This window comes from Lithobates pipiens, unplaced genomic scaffold, assembly GCF_037356315.1.
Source record: "Lithobates pipiens isolate NorthernLeopardFrog02 unplaced genomic scaffold, aLitPip1_a1.2 Scaffold_1, whole genome shotgun sequence".
NCBI classification, from domain to species: Eukaryota; Metazoa; Chordata; class Amphibia; order Anura; family Ranidae; genus Lithobates; species Lithobates pipiens.
Genome location: NW_027507685.1, coordinates 91370298 through 91390566, shown reverse-complemented (window position 1 = coordinate 91390566; position 20269 = coordinate 91370298). Strand labels below are relative to the sequence as shown.

Sequence of the window (20269 nt, the reverse complement as noted above, 5' to 3'; positions counted from 1 at the left end):
CGCTTCAGCAGGAGACGTAAAAGTGCGGCGAGTACCATCAGGAGAAGTGACATGGAGAACCGCCGGGTATGCCAAGGTGAACTTAACATGGTTGTTGAAGAGGGCCGCACAGATCGGTGAGAAGGCCTTACGCATCTTCATAACTTCAATTGAATAGTCTGCGAATAGAAGCAGGCTTAGGCCGTCAATGGTGAGGGATCGCTGGGAGCGGAATTTTTGTAGGATGGCATGTTTATCCGCATAGTTAAGGTATCTGACAATGACTGCCCTGGGTTTAGAGTGCTGGTCATTATGTTGGCCTAGGCGATGGGCCCGTTCAACAACACACGGTGTAGTGAGTCCCAATTGAGCGGGGATGGCCTCCGCGCAGATGTCCATTAGCTGCGCATTAGTGATCGATTCAGGCAGTCCCACAACCCTCAAGTTGTTCCTCCTAGCGCGATTTTCCAAATCGTCAATTTTGTTCCACAAATCCCTATTGGAATGAGTGAGGCGTGCTATGGCTGCAGACTGAGCGGTGGTGTCATCCTCCATTATGGAGATGCGTTCCTCAGCATGAGTGAGACGCTGTGCCTGCAGATGAAGCTCAGTGCGGAGTTGCTCCATAGCTTTCTGAATAGCCGAATCAATTGTAGAAGTCAGTGTGGGAGTCAAAAGCATCACTACAGCCTGAGCAATGTCCGCAGAAGGAGCCGTGGCTGTGCTGGAGACAGCCGGAGTTAGCGGAGGGGGCTCCGTGAGGCAATGTACGGGCGCCATCTTGGCTGCTATCTCGGCCGCGTCTGTCAGTGTTGATCGCGGCTGAGAGCGATAGTTGCGCGGATCGCTCTACAAAGCGGTCCATTAGCGGCGCTTCGTCTCTCTGAGACTGGATAGGGGCTTCCCCGAGGTAAATGGCAGGTTAGTAGCCGGTTTCAGGGGGGTGAGCGGTCGGATCGATGTCCGCTTACCTCCTCCTCATGTGGCGCTGGAACCGGAAGTAAAATCTTTACATTTTTATTACATATCTTATTTTAGACCCTGTAATGTCCTCACTGGGTCTATGTGCTTCTCTAAGCAACGCAGGCAGATCATGGACGAAGGGGACAGAAGGGTGCTGTACGTCACATCACAGCCCCCCCCCCCCCCAGTACTCCTCTGAGGAGCCCTCAACTGTGGGAGGAGTTATGCAAATATCTTAATGTGGTCAGTCCTAGGCAGGCTTAATTTGCATCAAGGTAACAACCACGTGATGCTAAGCTATGGTTTCCACCCCTTCGTGATTCATCCGGACAGTCTAGGTTTTAGATCCTGTGTCCGGATTTCAGTCCACCTGACCACAGACACATCAGTGGCAGACCTGCAGCACTAACCCCCTTATCTCCCTCTCTCCTCCCATCAGCTTCCAGTGCTTTTAATTATATTGGTTGGGAGGGCACATCAAATGGGATACAGACTGGCCTGGGGGGATTTTACTGGGGGACAGATGACCGGGGGGGAGTATACTAGGGGGGACTATACTGGGGGGACAGACTGACCTGGGGGGATTATACTGGGGGACAGACTGACCTGGGGGGATTATACTGGGGACAGACTGACCTGGGGGGATTATACTGGGGGGACAGACTGGCCTGGGGGAATTATACTGGGGGACAGACTGACCTGGGGTTATTATACTGAGGGGACAGACTGATCTGGAGGATTATACTGGGGGGCAGACTGACCTGGGGGGATTATACTGGGGGACAGATGACCTGGGGGGAGTATACTAGGGGGGACTATACTGGGGGGACAGACTGACCTGGGGGGATTATACTGAGGGACAGACTGACCTGGGGAGATTATACTGGGGGACAGACTGACCTGGGGGGATTATACTGGGGGACAGACTGACCTGGGGGGGTTATACTGGGGGGACAGACTGGCCTGGGGGAATTATACTGGGGGACAGACTGACCTGGGGTTATTATACTGAGGGGACAGACTGATCTGGAGGATTATACTGGGGGACAGACTGACCTGGAGGGATTATACTGAGGGGACAGACTGATCCTGGGGATTATACTGGGAGACAGACTGATCTGGGGGATTATACTGGGGGACAGACTGACCTGGGGGGATTATACTGGCGGACAGACTGACCTGCGGAGATTATACTGGAAGACAGACTGACCAAGGAGGGATTATACTGGAGGACAGACTGACCTAGAGGGATTATACTGAGGGGACCGACTGACCTGCTGAGATTATACTGAAGGACAGACCGACCAAGGAGGGATTATACTGGAGGACAGACTGACCTGGGGGGGGGACTGTACTGGTGTACAGACTGACCTGGGGAGGGGGACTGTACTGGGGGACAGATGACCTGGGGGGATTATGCTGGGGACAGATGACCTGGGGGGCTTATACTGGGGGGACAGACTGACCTGGGGGATTATACTAGGGGGACAGACTCCCCTGGGGGGATTATACTGGGGGGACAGACTGGCCTGGGGGAATTATACTGGGGGACAGACTGACCTGGAAGATTATACTGAGAGGGCAGACTGATCTGGGGGGTTATACTGGGGGACAGACTGACCTGGGGGGATTATACTGAGGGGACAGACTGGCCTGGGGGAATTATACTGGGGGACAGACTGACCTGGGGTTAATATACTGAGGGGACAGACTGATCTGGAGGATTATACTGGGGGACAGATGACCTGGGGGGACAGACTGACCTGGAGGGATTATACTGAGGGGACAGACTGATCCTGGGGATTATACTGGGAGACAGACTGATCTGGGGGATTATACTGGGGGACAGACTGACCTGGGGAGATTATACTGGCGGACAGACTGACCTGCGGAGATTATACTGGAGGACAGACTGACCAAGGAGGGATTATACTGGAGGACAGACTGACCTGGGGGGATTATACTGAGGGGACAGACTGACCTGCAGAGATTATACTGGAGGACAGACCGACCAAGGAGGGATTATACTGGAGGACAGACTGACCTGGGGGGGGGGGACTGTACTGGGGTACAGACTGACCTGGGGAGGGGGACTGTACTGGGGGACAGATTACCTAGTGGGATTATGCTGGGGGACAGATGACCTGGGGGGCTTATGCTGGGGGGACAGACTGACCTGGGGGATTATACTAGGGGGACAGACTGACCTGGGGGGATTATACTGGGGGACAGACTGACCTGGAAGATTATACTGAGGGGGCAGATTGATCTGGGGGGTTATACTGGGGGACAGACTGATCTGGGGGATTATACTGGAGGATAGACTGATCTGAGGGATTATACTGGGGGACAGACTAACCTGGGGGGATTATACTGGAGGACAGACTGACCAAGGAGGGATTATACTGGAGGACTGACTGACCTGGGGGGGGACTGTACTGGTTTACTTTGACAGGTATCTCCACCCCCTCCCCCCTGAAAGGTGTCAATTGTGACACCGGAGGGGGGGGGGGGGTTCCGATCAGCGGAGGTTCCACTTTAGGGTGGAATCCCGCTTTAAGCTTCTCCCATTATTAACACAATTTGGCCACACCCACTGTTCATCATGGAACGCTACATGTGCTGCAGTATTACTCTTTTTGGGGCACCCAAAGATTCCCCAGGTCTTTTACAATCCTATAGTGTTAACCGCAAAAAAAGGAAAATTGCTGCACACCGCTAAAATGTCTGGGTTTAGTTTGATGAAAAGGTGGCAACCCTACGCTGAGCCTCCATGATTAAAGGAACTAAAATCCAATGAATGAAAGGGGCAGGCCAGGCACAGTCAGGCTGGCAAGGAAAGAGGCCTATAGGTGCTCAACCTGTGGCCCTCTAGATGTTGCGGAACTACAAGTCCCATGAGGCATTGCAAGCCATTGGCAGCTGCAAGCATAACTCCCAAAGACAGAGGCATGATGGGACTTGTAGTTGGAACAGCTGCAGGACCACAGGTTGAGCACCCATTGCCGGACATCCTCCAGCCAGGGAATGAGGCAGCTCTGTCTGACTTGCCGCAGTCTCTACTGCACACTGTGAGAGGCTCACAGTGTGCAGTGAAATCATATTATACTGGAGGACAGACTGACCAAGGAGGGATTATACTGGAGGACAGACTGACCATGGGGGATTATACTGAGGGGACAGACTGATCTGGGGGATTATACTGGGGGACAGACTGATCTGGGGGATTATACTGGGGGACAGACTGACCTGGGGAGATTATATTGGGGGACAAACTGACCTAGGGGGGAAATACTGGGACACACACTGACCTGTGGAGATTATACTGGAGGACAGACTGACCAATAAGGGATTATACTGGAGGACAGACTGACCAAGGAGGGATTATACTGGAGGACAGACTGACCTGGGGGGGACTGTACTGGGGTACAGACTGACTTCGGGAAGGGGACTGTACTGGGGGACAGATGATCTGGGGGGATTATGCTGGGGGGACAGACTGACCTGGGGGGATTATACTAGGGGGACAGACTGACCTGGGGGGATTATACTTGGGGGACAGACTGGCCTGGGGGAATTATACTGGGGGACAGACTGACCTGGGAGATTATACTGAGGGGGGCAGACTGATCTGGGGGGGGGTTATACTGGTGGACAGACTGATCTGGGGGATTATACTGGAGGACAGACTGATCTGAGGGATTATACTGGGGGACAGACTGACCTGCGGGGATTATACTGGAGGACAGACTGACCAAGGAGGGATTATACCAGAGGACTGACTGACCTGGGGGGGGGGGGACTGTACTGGGATACAGACTGACCTGGGGGAGGAGGACTGTACTGGGGGACAGACGGACCTTGTTTGATTAAACTACTCACCTTAAGCTTCTCCCATTATTAACACAATTTGGCCACACCCACTGTTCATCATGGAATGCTACATGCGTTGCAGTATTACTCTTTTTGGGGCACCCAAAGATTCCCCAGGTCTTTTACAATCCTATAGTGTAAACTGCAGAAAAAAGAAAATTGCTGCCCACCGCTAAAATGTCTGGGTTTAGCTTGATGAAAAGGTGGCAACCCTACACTGAGTCTCCATGATTAAAGGAACTAAAATCCAATGAATGAAAGGGGCAGGCCAGGCACAGTCAGGCTGGCGAGGAAAGAGGCCTATGGGTGCTCAACCTGTGGCCCTCCAGATGTTGCGGAACTACAAGTCCCATGAGGCATTGCAAGCCACTGGCAGTTGCAAGCATAACACCCAAAGACAGAGGCATGATAAGACTTGTAGTTGGAACAGCTGCAGGACCACAGGTTGAGCACCCATTGCTGGACATCCTCCAGCCATGGAATGAGGCGGCTCTATCTGACTTGCCGCAGTTTCTACTGCACACTGTGAGAGGCTCCTGGCATTTCAGTCCAGGAGAGGAGCCAGCACAACTGTGCAAGACTGAAGGTAGGCCGGAGGTCAGCTATAATAGAGAACATATATTTGGAAGGAGGATCTATGTTTGTGTCCATAATAGTACTAGGCAGCTTCAATGCAAGATCTTTATATTACTTCTTATAAGATTGTCAGTGTAGGTTCTGTGTTGTCATTTTTGGCATTATTATACAACAGTTTCCTCCAGATAAATTGAGGGAAATTTTTTTTTAATATATTTTTGGGGGATATTTATTATAGCAAAATGTAAAAAAGAATGTGTTTTTTTCAAAAAAACTCTTTTTTGTTTATAGCACAAAAAATAAAAACCGCAGGGGTGATCAAATACCACCAAAAGAAAGCTGTATTTGTGGAAAAAAAAGGACCTCAATTTTGTTTGGGAGCCACGTCGCATGACCACACAATTGTCAGTTAAAGTGGCGCAGCGCCGAATCGTAAAAGGTGCTCTGGTCTTTGGCCAGCAAAAGGGTTCCGGGGCTTAAGTGGTTAATATGTTTATTCATAAATGAACCAAAAAGACAACTCATGGAAGGCATGAGCGTGGGACTTAAACTTGTACCTTTCTCTCTCTTTACAGCTGACTGTTTTGCAGAAGAATTTGAAGATCGTTATTTAGATACTAAAGCCACAGGGCAGACCTTCCGTTACTCTGCATTGTCACAATCTGCAACACTTCCTCCAGAAACTCCCACAAAAAGTAACCCCAGGAGGCTTGAATTTGTCTACCTGGTGAGTACCCAGAATACTTCCAAAGGGCCTACCATCCATATATGGAACATATCTATTAAATGGAGTCTTGAATAGAACTATGACAATCCTGATGTCATACTACTGTAATCATTGAGTTAAAAGATGTATTTGAATATTAAGATACACTATACAGCCAAAGATGTGAACATCACTCTAAATCAGTAGTCTCCAAACTGCGGCCCGGGGCTGGTTACGGCCCGTTGCCTGCCCTTATCTGGCCCCTGGGGCACTATTCCTACCACAACACCAATAATGGGGGATAATTCCTACTACTGACATTAGCAATGGGGCACTATTTTTTTTATTGACATTAACAATGGGGCATTATTCCTCCCACTGATACCAACGATGGGGCACGATTTATTCCACTGACATCAATAATGGGGCACTATTCCTCCCACTGACATAGACGATGAGACACTTCCTCCCACTGACACCAATGATGGGAAACTATTCTTCCCACTGATACTAACGATGGGGGATACTATTCCTCCCACTGACACTAATGATGGGGTACTACTCCTCCCGCTGACACCAATGACGGGGCACTATTTCTCCCACTGACACAAAAAATGGGGCACTATTCCTCCCACTGACACCAATGATGGGACACTATTCTTCCCACTGAAACCAACAATGGGGTAACGATTCCTCCCACTGACATCAATGACGGGTTACTATTCCCCGCCCCCCCCCAATATGAAAGATTAATTGTTTACGCCCACTGACTCCAGGAAAATTTCTACTCCCACTGGCCACAGTCTGACCTCCCTAAAGTTTGAAGGATAGCAAACTGGCCCTCTGTTTAGAAAGTTTGGAGACCCCTGCTCTAAATTATTGCATTCTGGTGTTTCTAGTGAAGGGGACTGTTAATACTACATTATACAAAGACATTTGTGTGTGGTTCCAACCTTGTGGTAACAGTTTGGTCAGGGTTCTTTTCCATTCCAACATGACTGTGCCCCGGGGAACAAAGTCAGCTCCATAAAAACATTTTAACCAGCTTGGTGTGGAGGAACTCAAGTGAGTTGCACAGAGCCCTGACCTCAACCCTACTGACCACCTTTGAGATTAATTGGAATGTCAATTGTGAGGTCTTCTCATGCAATCCTACATTATACAAAAACATTTTAGACAATTGCATGGTTCCAACTTTGTGTTAACAGTTTGGTAAAGGTCCTTTTCCGTTCCAGCCTGATTTTGCCCCTGTGTACAAAACCATCTCCATAAAGACATGGTTTAAAGTGGTTGTAAACCCTTACAAACCACTTTGACCTACAGGTAAGCCTAGATTAAGGCTTACCTGTAGGTCCAAGAAATATCTCCTAAACCTATATGGTTTAGGAGATATTTGCCCGAAGACAGGCACCATCAGGGTTTACTTCCTCTTTAAGTAGTTAGGTGTGATGGAACCCAAGTGAGCTTTACAGAACCTCAACCCTTCTGACCACCTTTGAGATGAATTGGAATGTCGATTGTGAGGTCTTCTCATCCAACCTTAGTACTGGACCTCTACGTGATTGAGTTCTGGTGCTTCTAATGAAAGGGACTGTTAATTCTACATTATACAAAGACATTTTAGACAATTGCATGGTTCCAACTTTGTGTTAACAGTTCGGTAAAGGTCCTTTTCCGTTCCAGCCTGATTTTGCCCCTGTGTACAAAACCATCACCAGAAAGACATGGCTTAAGGAGTTTGGTGTGATGGAGCTCAAGGGACCTTTACAGAACCTCAACCCTACTGAACATCTTTGAGAAACTCTGACGCTAACCCTACTAAACACCTTTGGTACCTGACCTCACCTTTGGTACCTGACCTCACAAATATTATTTTGGCTGAATGGGCAAAAATTCCCAAGGACACCCTTTGTAGATAGCCTTCCCAGAAGAAGTTGTATAAAGATGACCAACAAGTGCGTTTTTTTTTTATAACAACGTTCTTTATTAAACCAAGGTACAGACAGTCAAAGCACGGTGTACAATACGTAAATATACAATAATAAGAAGCACTTGCAACACGGTATAATACTGCAACACAGTATACATTGATCATTGGTGATCCCATAAGAGGGCAATATCTATGCATCAGATATGGAAATGATGAATATAGCCCAATTCTGACCAGCTAGCCCATGATGGTATATGCATCGTATGTCTACCCACACGAGTCTGCATCATTTAGCCATTTGTCCCATACTTTGTAATATTTGGCCTGCAAACCTCTGTTATACATACACTTTTTGTAGAGAAGAGTAAGATTGATGTCCGTTTCCACTTTGCCAACATTGGGGGAGTAGGTCTCATCCACTTTCTGGCAATGAGTTTTCTAGCTGAGAACAGAGTCTCCTGCATAAATGTTTTGGTGTGTCTAGTAGGCTCCTCAGGGTAGATACCTAGGAGGCATTGTTTGGGGTCTAATCCCACAGGTGTACCCATGTTATCGTGCAGAATGTGCACTACTTGTTCCCAAAATCCCTGAATTCGGGGGCAGGACCAGAGGAGGTGGAAGAAGGTACCCGTATTTAGTTTACACATTGGGCAGGTGAGTGGGAAGTTCTTTCTATATATTATGGTTCTAAAAGGGGTAAGATAGGCTCTGTGTACTATATAAATTTGGGACAATCTATCCGGCAACTTGGGGGAGACCTCCCTGCTTGTCTCCAGCGCCTCCTCCCATTCACCATCTTCCATGGGACCTAGATCTCATTCCCAGCGTGATTTGGGGGCATATGCACATTTGCTTGCTACAGGAGTAGACAACATAGCATAATAGGAGGAGATAAGGCCTTTAGGGTCTTCACTTCTGGCTACAGACATGATAGGATTAGGAGTGGGCTGTGGGTATCTCCCTCTTGAGAATTGCGTTGAGGCCACGTGTTGTATCTGCATGTATGAAAAGTGCATTCTATTATGGATCCCAAATTCTTCCCGTACTCGACCAAAGGTCTTAAGGGCCCCATCTATGAGTAAGTGCTGTAAATAGTATATGCCTTGCTTTCTCCATACCTCCTGTCCTTGAAGAGCAAGAAATTCATGCATATGTTTATTGGCCCACAAAGGTGTAAAATCATTATATGTCAGGGTCCCCAATCTGTGGGATGCTATATCCCAGATACGTCTGTACTGTTGCAGGACTGGAGCAGGTGCTCCCCCCAAGCCGTAGGCTCCCAAACCTGCGGTAATAGCATATAGGGGGTCTCCTGTTTGTCGGTCCCACTTGGGGCAGATCAATGTCATAAATCGTTCCCCATCGGATTTATCCAAATGGAAAAATTGAGAGAGCTGCGCTGCGATGTAATAATGGTTAAAGTCCGGTAGTGCCGTGCCTCCCCTATCTGTTGGACACTTTAGAACCTGCCAATGGAGTTTATGTCTATTTTGCCCCCATACAAATGGACCCAGGAGGGCCTCTATTTTCTTAAAATATTTTAAGGAAAGATAGATCGGGGAATGCCAGAGGACATATAGTACTTTAGGTAAAATAATCATTTTTATAAGATTAATGCACCCCCACACTCCAAGGGGGAGGCAGAACCATGCGTGTGTTTTACTTCTAATCATAGTGAAAAGGGGTTCAATATTAAGGGCAATATAATCACTTGGGGTTCTGGAGATTTGCAATCCTAAATATTTAACCACTTGCCGACCAGCGCACGCCGATGTACGTCCTATTTTTGAAGAGGGATATCTCGGTAACGGCAGCAGCTGCTGCCACAACCGAGATATCCATCTCTCCAGGCGCTGGTCGGCTGTACGATAACGGTGGTCTCCGTGGCGGATTCGCCACGAGATCACCGCTATCGGCGGCGGGAGAGGTGCCACCCCCCTTTCGCCGCCCTCCCGCACCTTCCGCCGCTTACCGGAGCCGTCGGTAGCGGCGGAGGCGATCGGGTCCTTTCGTTAGCTGGGTATGGAGACGAGTGAAGCTAAGATGGCCCCCACTCGTCTCTATACCATAGGAGGGCAGAAGCGACGTCAAAATGTCCCTTCCGCCCATACCTCTTAAAGGTATATTTTTTTTAAATGTCATTTTTTCTTTTATTTTTATTTTTTCTTTTATTTTTTTTGTTGCATTTTAGCCCAAATATGAGATCTGAGGACTTTTTGACCCTAGATCTCATATTTAAGAGGACCTGTCATGCTTTTTTCTATAGGAATAAAAGTGATCCATTTTTTTTTTAAACAGTGTAAAAATAAATAAAATCAATTAAAATAAATAAGAAAAAAAATTTAAAAATTTTAAAAACACCCCGTCATGACGAGCTTGCGCACAGAAGCGAGCGCATACGTGAGTAGCGCCCGCATATGAAAACGGTGGTCAAACCACACATGTGAGGTATCACCGCGATCGGTAGAGCGAGAGCAATAATTCTAGCCCTAGACCTCCTCTGTAATGCAAAAAATGCAACCTGTAGAATTTTTTAAATGTCGCTTATGGAGATTTTTTAGGCTAAAAGTTTGACACCATTCCACGAGCGGGCGCAATTTTGAAGCGTGACATGTTGGGTATCAATTTACTTGGCGTACCATTATCTTTCACAATATTAAAAAGAATGGGCTAATTTTACTGTTGTCTTATTTTTTTATTCAAAAAAGTGAATTTTTTCCAAAAAAAGTGCGCTTGTAAGACCGCTGCGCAAATACGGTGTGAAAAAAAGTATTTCAATGACCGCCATTTTATTCTCTAGCGTGTTAGAAAAAAACAATATAAAATGTTTGGGGGTTCTAAGTAATTTTCTAGCAAAAAAAAACTGTTTTAAACATGTAAACACCAAGTCTGAAAAAGAGGCCTGGTCCTTAAGTGGTTAAGCGTAGCAACTCTTTGAAGAGGGAGAGTGCTAGAAGAGTACGCGGGGGGGGGGGAGGCATCTAGCGGCAGTATCTGGGACTTGTCCCAATTCATTTTTAGGCCTGAAAATGCTCCAAATTGCTCTATATGTAGTAGTGCTTTAGCTAGCGATGACTCTGAGTCCGCAAGGTGCAGCAACGTATCGTCTGCATAGAGACTGATCTTCTCTATAACTCGTCCCACTTTCAGTCCCCTGATCTCTGGGTCCGCTCTAATAGCCACAGCTAAAGGCTCTGCAGCCAGAGTGTATAAGAGCGGGGACAGCGGGCAGCCCTGTCTCTACCAAGACTAAAGATCGTGGAGGGCCATCCGTTCGCCACCACCCTAGCCCTGGGAGCATGATAGAGGAGCTGTACCCATTTGAGATAATTTGTACCAAACCCGTACCCCTGTAGACACTTCCACAAATAGGGAAATTCTACGGAATCAAATGCTTTCGCTGTGTCAAGAGACACAACTACTCGCGTACCCACCTCCTCATGTTCTGCCTGTAGGTTAATGAAGAACCTCCTAAAATTAAAGGACGTGTTGCGCCCCGGCATAAAGCCCCCTTGATCAGGGTGGATAAGTGAAAGTATAACCTGATTGAGGCGTAGGGCAAGGACTTTTGCCAGTATCTTGATATCTACTTGCAGCAGTGATATCGGGCAATAAGATTCCGGGAATAAGGGGTCATTCCCCGATTTAGGTATCAGGACTATAGTGGGTTCTCTAATGGATGCAGGTAACTCAAATGTCTGGAAAAGATGATTATATAACAGCAATAGTTTAGGGACGAGGGTTTCAGAGAACTGGGCATAAAACTCTATCGGCAATCCATCTGAGCCTGGGGCCTTGGAGCGCGCAAAGGCCGCAATGGCTGTGGTAATTTCATCCACCGCCAGCGGTGCCTCTAGAATAGCGGCTTGTTCCGCTGTCAGCTGAGGAAGATCCACCATGCCCAGAAACTCATCCACAGGACCACTATCCGGGGGCTGAGAAAAACTCCCTAAACTTAAGTGTCACCTCAGGTGGGTCTGTCAGCTGGGCACCTCCCGGGCCGTGCAGGGAGATAACCACTGGGGGTCTATCCTCTCCACGGGACAGGTATGATAGTAGCTTGCCCGCTTTTTCCCCATGTTCAAAAAACGACTGCCTGAGAAAAAACTGTTTCCGTTTAGCCTTCTCATATTGTATGGGTTCTACTACTCTAGTTTGAAGCCTAAGATGGGCTGCGTTAGTGGGCGAAGGATCCTGCATGAGATTGTGTTCTGCCTCAGTTAACCTCTCGACCTCCACCTCTAATCTTTCTATAGCCCTTTCCTTGATCTTGTTTATGCGGGAGACTAGAGTTGCACGTGCGTGGAGTTTGAAAGCCTCCCAGACAATCGAGGGACTCGCTGAGTGATCATTATAAGCAGAGGCGGCTCTAGACTTTGTGGGGCCTTAGGCAAAACATAGGCACGAGGCCCCACTCAGACCCATAATGGGAAAAATAATTCAAGTGATAAAAATGAACTGGAGGGTAATTGGACACAGTACAGGGGGGAGCAGGACACAGTACAGGGGAAGGGTAAGTGGGCACAGTACAGGGGGCAGGAGGGCACAGCACAGGTAGGGAGGGTAAGTGGGCACAGTACAGGGGGCATGAGGGTATAGTAAAGGAGGGAGCAGGAGGGCACAGCACAGGGGGAGGGTAAGTGGGCACAGTACAGTGGAGGGTAAGTGGGCATAGTGCAGGAGGGTGCAGTACAGGGGGGCAGGAAGGCACAGAACGGGGGTAAGTGGACACAGTATGGGGGGCAGGAGGTAACAGTACAGGGGGAGCAGGAGGGCACGGAACAGGGAGGAGGGTAAGTGGGCACAGTACAGGGGGCAGGAGGGTACAGCACAGGGGGACAGTAAGTGGGCACAGTACAGGGAGTAGGAGGGCACAGCACAGGGGGAGGGTAAGTGGGCACAGAGCAGGGGGCAGGAGGGCACAGGGGGAGGGTAAGTGGGCTCAGTACAGGGGGCAGAAGGGCACAGAGAGGGAGGGTAAGTGGGCACAGTACAGAGGACAGGAGGGTATAGTAAAGGAGGGAGCAGGGGGGCACAGCACAGGGTGGAGGGTAAGTGGGCACAGTACAGTGGAGGGTAAGTGGGCATATTACAGGGGGCAGGAGGGTACAGTACAGGGGGGGCAGGAAGGCACATAACGGGGGGTAAGTGGAAACAGTACAGGGGGCAGGAGGGCACGGCACAGGAAGGAGGGTAAATGAGCACAGTACAGGGGGCAGGAGGGTACAGCAAAGGGGGACAGTAAGTGGGCACAGTGCAGGGGGCAGGAGGGTACAGTACAGGGGGAGCAGGAAGGCACAGCACGGGGGAAGGGGAAGTGGGCACAGTACAGGGGGTAGGAGGGCACAGCACAGGGGGAGGGTAAGTAAGCACAGTACAGGTGGCAGGAGGCTACAGTACAGGGGGAGCAGGAAGGCACAGCACAGTGGGGAGGGTAAGTGAGCACAGTACAGGGGGCAGGGAGGTACAGTACAGGGGGAGCAGGGGGGCACAGCACAGGAAGGAGGGTAAGTGGGCACAGCACAGGGGGCATGAGAGTACAGTACAGGAGGAACAGGAAGGAACAGCACAGTGGGAGGGTAAGTGGGCCCAGTACAGGGGGCAGGAGGGCACAGCACAGGGGAGGGTAAGTGGGCACAGTACAGGGGGCAGGAGGGTACAGTACAGGGGGAGCAGGAGGGCACAGCACAGGGGGAGGGTAAGTGGGCACAGTACAGGGGGCAGGAGGGCACAGCAGAGGGGGAGGGTATGTGGGCACAGTACAGGGGGCAGGAGGGCTCAGCACAGGGAGGGAGGGTAAGTGGGCACAGTACAGGGGGCAGGAGGGTACAGCACAGGGGGGACGGTAAGCGGGCTCTTTACAGGGGGCAGGAGGGCACAGGGAGGGAGGGTAAGTGGGCACAGTACAGAGGACAGGAGGGTATAGTAAAGGAGGGAGCAGGAGGGCTCAGCACAGGGGGGAGGGTAAGTGGGTACAGTACAGTGGAGGGTAAGTGGGCATAGTACAGGGGGCAGAAGGGAACAGTACAGGGGGAGCAGGAGGGCACGGCACAGGGAGGAGGATAAGTGGGCACAGTACAGGGGGTAGGAGGGTACAGCACATGGGGTCGGTAAGTCAGCACAGTACAGGCGGCAGGAGGGTAAGTGGGTACAGTATAGTGGAGGGTAAGTGGGCATAGTACAGGGGGCAGAAGGGAACAGTACAGGGGGAGTAGGAAGGCACAGCACGGGGGGAGGGTAAGTGTGCACAGTACAGGGGGTAGGAGGGCTCCATCACAGGGGGAGGGTAAGTGGGCACAGTACAGGGGGCAGGAGGGTACAGTACCAGGGGAGCAGGAGGGCACAGTACAGGGGAGGATAAGTGAGCACCGTACAGGGGGGGCAGGACGGTGCAGTACAGGGGGAGGGTAAGTGGACAATACAGGGTGTAGGAGGGTACAGTACCAGGGGAGCAGGAGGGCACAGAACGGGGGGGATAAGTGGGAACAGTACAGAGAGCAGGAGGGCACAGCACGGGAGGGTAAGTGGGCACAGTACTGGGGCAGGAGGGCACAGCACAGGGGGAGGGTAAATGGGCATAGTACCAGGGCAGGAGGGTACAGTACAGGGGAGGGTAAGTGGGCACAGTACCGGGGCAGGAGGGTACAGCACAGGGGAAGGGCATGTGGGCACAGTACCGGGGCAGGAGGGCACAGCACAGGGGGAGGGTAAGTGGGCACAGTACCGGGGCAGGATGGTACAGTACAGGGGAGGGTAAGTGGGCACAGGACAAGAGAGTAAGGTAAAGGAGGGAGCAGGAGGGCACAGCACAGGGGGAGGATAAGTGAGTAAGGAAGAGGAAGGAAGGAGAGGAAGGAAAGAAGGATACCCCTTACATCAGAGTACCCCTCCAGAGACCTATTTCCCTCTTTATGATCTACATCATTTATATTGCCTTACCGGCAGGAATAAGATTCCGTGAGAGCCGAAGTTGGGGAGGGTGGAGCTGAGAGGTGGTGCGGTTCTACCGATTTCTCATCACTATGTATACAGCGGCTGAGCACTGCAGCAGAGGCAAAAAGGTTTACTAAGGCAGGCGGGGAGAGAGCCGCCGAGCTGAGGAACAGACTGGCACAGTTAAGAATCCTCATTGAGTGGAGCGCAGTGCCGGATGTTTGGGACTTGGTACGACACTGGCTTCATTCCCTGATGGGTCAGCGGGGCCTGACAGAAGAAGTGGGTGGAAGAAAGAGGAGCAGCAGCATTAGCAGCTCTCTCCTCTCCTGCTTGTGAGGATGGAAGTGTCAGCGCTGGCTCTGAGCAGCTCTACCTGACTGAGCTCCGATCACCCAGTAAACAGCCTGCTATCTCTCAATGTACCGGTGAGCAGACTCAGCACTGTGCTTAGGAGGGATCTGCCATCAGCACAGCTCTTTAATTAGGCAAACTAGGCGGCCACGAGGCCCCTGTGAGCGCAAGGCCTTAGGCGACCGCCTAATTTGCCTAATTAGAGAGCCGCCTCTGATTATAAGCAAAGAATTTATCCCATTGCATCCCAATCTCATCCTCCTCAGGTAAGAGAGTGAGCCAGAAGGGATTAAAACGCCACGCCCGTTTAGGTTTATTCACGGGCACAAAGAGATATTTGATATGGACTATGGTCCGACAAGGTCCGGAGTCCAAAGGATGCTTCAAGTAATCTAGGGGTGAGAATCTGCGAAACAAAAATATAATCTATCCTGGACAGGGTATCATGAGAGGGGGAGAAACACGAGAAGGCACAAGCAGAAGGGAACCTGTGCCACCACGTGTCCACCATCTGGAAGGAAGTCATTAATTTTGGACAAAACACTACCTCCAGAGGAGGCCGACCTGTTGTGGGAGGAATGAAATCGGTCCAGGGAATTATTCATAGTAGCATTAAAATCCCCCAGCCACACTGCCGGTGTTGCGGCATATTTTGACATAAAGGAGAAACCCGCTGAGAGGACTGAGGTGCAGAATGAAGGAGGCACATAACAGGCCAGAACAAGCATGGGTTCACCATAAAACTTTGCATTTATAAAGACATAGCGACCAAACGGGTCAGTCTCAATTTCCCCTAGTTCAAAATGAACCATTTTGGCTATCAAGTCCTTGAGTGGGAAGTGTAGGTTGAATGATATCCCCAACCCACCCATGGGCGACGTAGCGCCATCTGAAGTCTCCCTTCCACATGGGTTTCAACCAGCACTACCACGTCCACTCTGCACCTTTTAAGAACTGTGAAAGCCGCTGCACGCTTAATTTTATCACGCAGCCCTCTCACGTTCCACGTAAGAAACTTTAGTGATGCCATAACTTATACCAAACACATGTCAAGAGACAGTCCATCAGACAGTGAGGCCTGGCTCCCCCTCCATCAGGGGGGATCCCAATGTCACAAGTCCAATGTACCCATATTATTGTTAACATTACCCTCGGGGTCACCCAGCCGGATTTACCATACCATTGGCAATTATACCTATTCCGTGCTTTTTGTACCATATATATCGGTTTAACCGTCTGAACCTTAAGTAAAACTACCTCCCCCTGCTCCCCCCAGCCCCCTCCCCGCCCTGCATCCACCCAAACTGATGCGGACATCAACCCTAAACCAAACAAATACAACGGACCCAAAGTCTAGTAAAAAAACAAAGATCTGAAAAATCATGGCGTATTTATAATTGTGGATCCTCAACCTACGCTTGGCCTCCAGGAAGGTGCGGCGGCGACGTTGGACCGCCGAGGAGAAGTCAGGGAAGAATGCAAGTTTAGCATTGCCGAATTCTATGTTACCCTTCAATCTGGTTAGTCGCAGTGCTGTATCTCTGTCCTTAAAATTAAGCATCTTGGCTATAAATGTGCGCGGTGGGGCCCCCTGAGGTGGCGGCCTGGCTGGCATTCGGTGAGCTCTCTCCACCGCCAGCATGGGGGAGAACGCCTCTCTGCCATAGGTGTCAATTAGCAGTTTTTCAAAGAACCCAGCCGGGTCTTTCCCTTCAGCCCCCTCAGGTAAGCCAATTAGCCTCAAATTGCATCTCCTGAGCCTGTTCTCCATTTCATCATGTTTGGAGAACAGTTGCTGTATTTGCTGCTGCAGGCCTTCAGTCTCGGTGTGCAACGGTGGCAGTGCATCTTCCACGGTGCTCAGGCGATTCTCAGCCGTCTTCACCCAGTCACGGAGCTTGTGGAAATCCTGGCGGAGGTGGGATATATCCACCTTAACATCCTCAATCTGCGAGGTAAGAGAAGTGCGGCATAGGGTGATGGCCTCCAGGAGCAGGGCAGTATCTCCAGCAGGCCGCGCTTCCTCCTCCTGTTCCCCGCCGCCATCTTCCCCAGGCCCAGCCAATTCTCTATGGCGGTACTGCGCCAGCTTCGCCGCCGTGGCCTTCTGTGATTTTGATGGCGACATGATGTTCAGCTTACCAGGTAGGTAGCGAGAAGATTTGCTGGCTACAGAGTGCAGGATGCTGTGGATGGTAGGATAATCCAGCGGAGCTCCGTGAGATGCGTCCTACTCCATGCTCTCTCAGGCCACGCCCCCCACCAAGCTCATTTAGGTGTGATGGTCAGGTGTCTATAAAGGTTTTGCCATATAGTGTATTTGTAATATATTTTTAAACTCCTTAGTAGGGATGAGCTTCGTGTTCGAGTCGAACGTATGTTCGACTCGAACATTGGCTGTTCGTCCGTTCGGCGAAATCCGAACTTTGATTGGCCAAGCATGCACTGTGACCCCGCATGCTTGGCCAATCGCAGTGCCAGCAGCGAGGAGAGCCATCCTGCCTGTGGCCAATCATAGCTGAGGCTGTGTAGTGCACGCCCCACACTATATAAGGCCGCCATTGAGGCGGCCTCGTGTAGTGTGTTAGCATCTGAAGCAGTGGGTGTTCTGTGTACCTTCAACACAGTACACACCGATCGTTTTTGGCTGATTTCCTATCTTGCTGTTGTGTAGTGGTTATTGTCTGTGCTCTGACCGCAGTATACACCACTATATTCACTATTCACTTCACTATATTTATATATCTTTAATAATAGAGCTTGCAGTCAGTAGTGTTAGGAGATAGTGCGTGCTGTCTGCGTGCTCTGTACCCAGTACATACCGCTATAATCCACCTACATAGCTGTTCTCTATTTGAGCCCAATTGCCATCTGCAGGAGTTATTGGAAGTTGTGTGTGCCTCCAGCACAGCACAGTATACATCTGTATATACCCCTTTATCTCTGCTGTTTTCTGGTTATTGTCTGCGTGCCCTGACCGCAGTATACACCGCGATATTCACCTAACCTATATAGCTAGTGATCTATCGTTAATAATAGAGCTTGCAGTCAGTAGTGTTAGGAGATAGTGCGCGCTGTCTGCGTGCTCTGTACCCAGTACATACCGCTATAATCCACCTACATAGCTGTTCTCTATTTGAGCCCAATTGCCATCTGCAGGAATTATTGGAAGTTGTGTGTGCCTCCAGCACAATATAAACTACCCAACTGCTGTTTTTTTTTTTAACAAAGATTTTTATTTATGTTTCCAACAAAAAAAAAAAAAAAAACAGAAAACAGACATGCATCAGCAGGGTACATACATATTTCGAGTAGACAGATAATCAAATTGTATCACATAGAGAGCACAGACAGTTCTTAACAGTATATAGAGTCACTAATCATTGCAGCATAGAATGCAAAACCTCCCCGAGACCTCCCCCCACCACACAAAAAACCACAGAAATTACAAAAAAGGGAAACCCCCCCCCACCCCCCACTCCCCCTAGCCTAAGCAATGGTCAAATGCTTCGCCTCAACCCATGCCACCCAAATCTTTTCAAATTTCCCAGGGCAGTTCCTGCCCAGATATGTGAGCTTGTAGAGCGGCAAAGCCGTGTTCACCAGGGACTGCCACAGTTGTTTAGTAGGAGGGAGAGGTTGATTCCATTGCAGTAGTATTGCTTTCCTCGCATAAAGTGTAGTGTAAAAAATAAACAGTTTCTTCCCCCAGGAGATATCCAAAAAATCACAGATACCCAGCAGGAGAGGTAGCGGGCTAAGTGGAATCGTAAGCTCCCCCACAGCATTAATATCGGCCAGGACCCCCCTCCAAAATCCCACTACCCCAGGGCAGGACCACACCATGTGAAAAAAGTCAGCATCATCTTCGTTGCATCTAGGGCAGGTAGTCAATCGGTCAGGGTAAATCCTTGCCAGGCGTGCCGGTGAAAAATATACCCGGTGGAGGAACTTCAATTGTATAAACCTATCCCTTGCAGAAATCGCCAGGGTCAGGTATTGCTGTAAACCCTCCTCCCAGTCCTCCTCAGTAAGCTCAGGAATGTCACCGTGCCAGAGCTCAAACAAATGGGAGATCCTAGTCTCGTCCAATACGGTCAGCACGGCATACATCGTGGACAGTGTGCGCGTCCCTCCCCCCGCAGGACCAAGCGCCTCCTCCACCGCCGACATCCCCAGAGTTACTCTAGATGGGAATTGAGATCGGAAGGCGTGTCGCAACTGCAGAAATCTGAAAAACATATGGTTCGGGAGGTCCCTGGCCTGTTTAATAGCATCGAAGGAGAGTAGCTGCCCCTGAGACACTATGTCCCCTAGTGTTGTAACTCCATGCCTGGCCCAAACAATCGGATCAGGGATGGATTGAAAATGGGGCAAGCGGGGGTTCCCCCAGAGGGGAGTCCCCGGGGCCCACACCCCTGCGCCCACCAACCTTTTGTTCACCAGTTCCCATATTTTAAGAGTTCCGCATAAGAGCCCAACAACGCCGCCTCCAACGAGGATGCAGGGTTGACTGGGCCCTCGGAGAGCCACCACCTGACAGTCACTAGGACTGCCGCCCAGTAATATTTCAGAAAACAGGGCAGTGCCAGACCGCCACGCACAAGGGGCCGTTGGAGGGTTGTTTTAGCTATTCTAGGGGGCCTACCATTCCAAACGAAGGACGAGACAATGCCATCTAGTTTCTTAAAGAATCTAAGCGGGATGTGGACTGGGGTCTGACGGAAGAGATAGGTAAACCGAGGAAGAACCGACATTTTAATTAAATTGACCCGTCCCACTGGCGAAAGCGGCAAGGACCTCCACCCAATACACCTCTGGGTCAACTGGGTGACCACCGGACTCAGGTTAAGAGTAATAAATTGTTTCAAGTCTCTGTGTATTTCCACTCCCAGATATTTAAATTGAGAAACCCTCTGCAGTTGCCCATCCACCTGGGAACCACCCGCACCATC

The 20269-nt window shown here is 50.0% G+C and overlaps 1 protein-coding gene across 4 annotated transcripts in view; it reads left to right on the top strand.

The window, feature by feature from the left end:
* The window catches only part of NHSL2 (NHS like 2), a 407780-nt gene that overhangs the window by 255997 nt on the left and 131514 nt on the right, over window positions 1-20269 (top strand). For all 4 annotated transcript variants that reach the window (XM_077465163.1, XM_077465165.1, XM_077465166.1 and 1 more), the window contains exon 3: window positions 5967-6118. In XM_077465163.1, the coding sequence (XP_077321289.1) occupies window positions 5967-6118 (152 nt within the window). The remainder of the gene's footprint in view (window positions 1-5966; window positions 6119-20269) is intronic.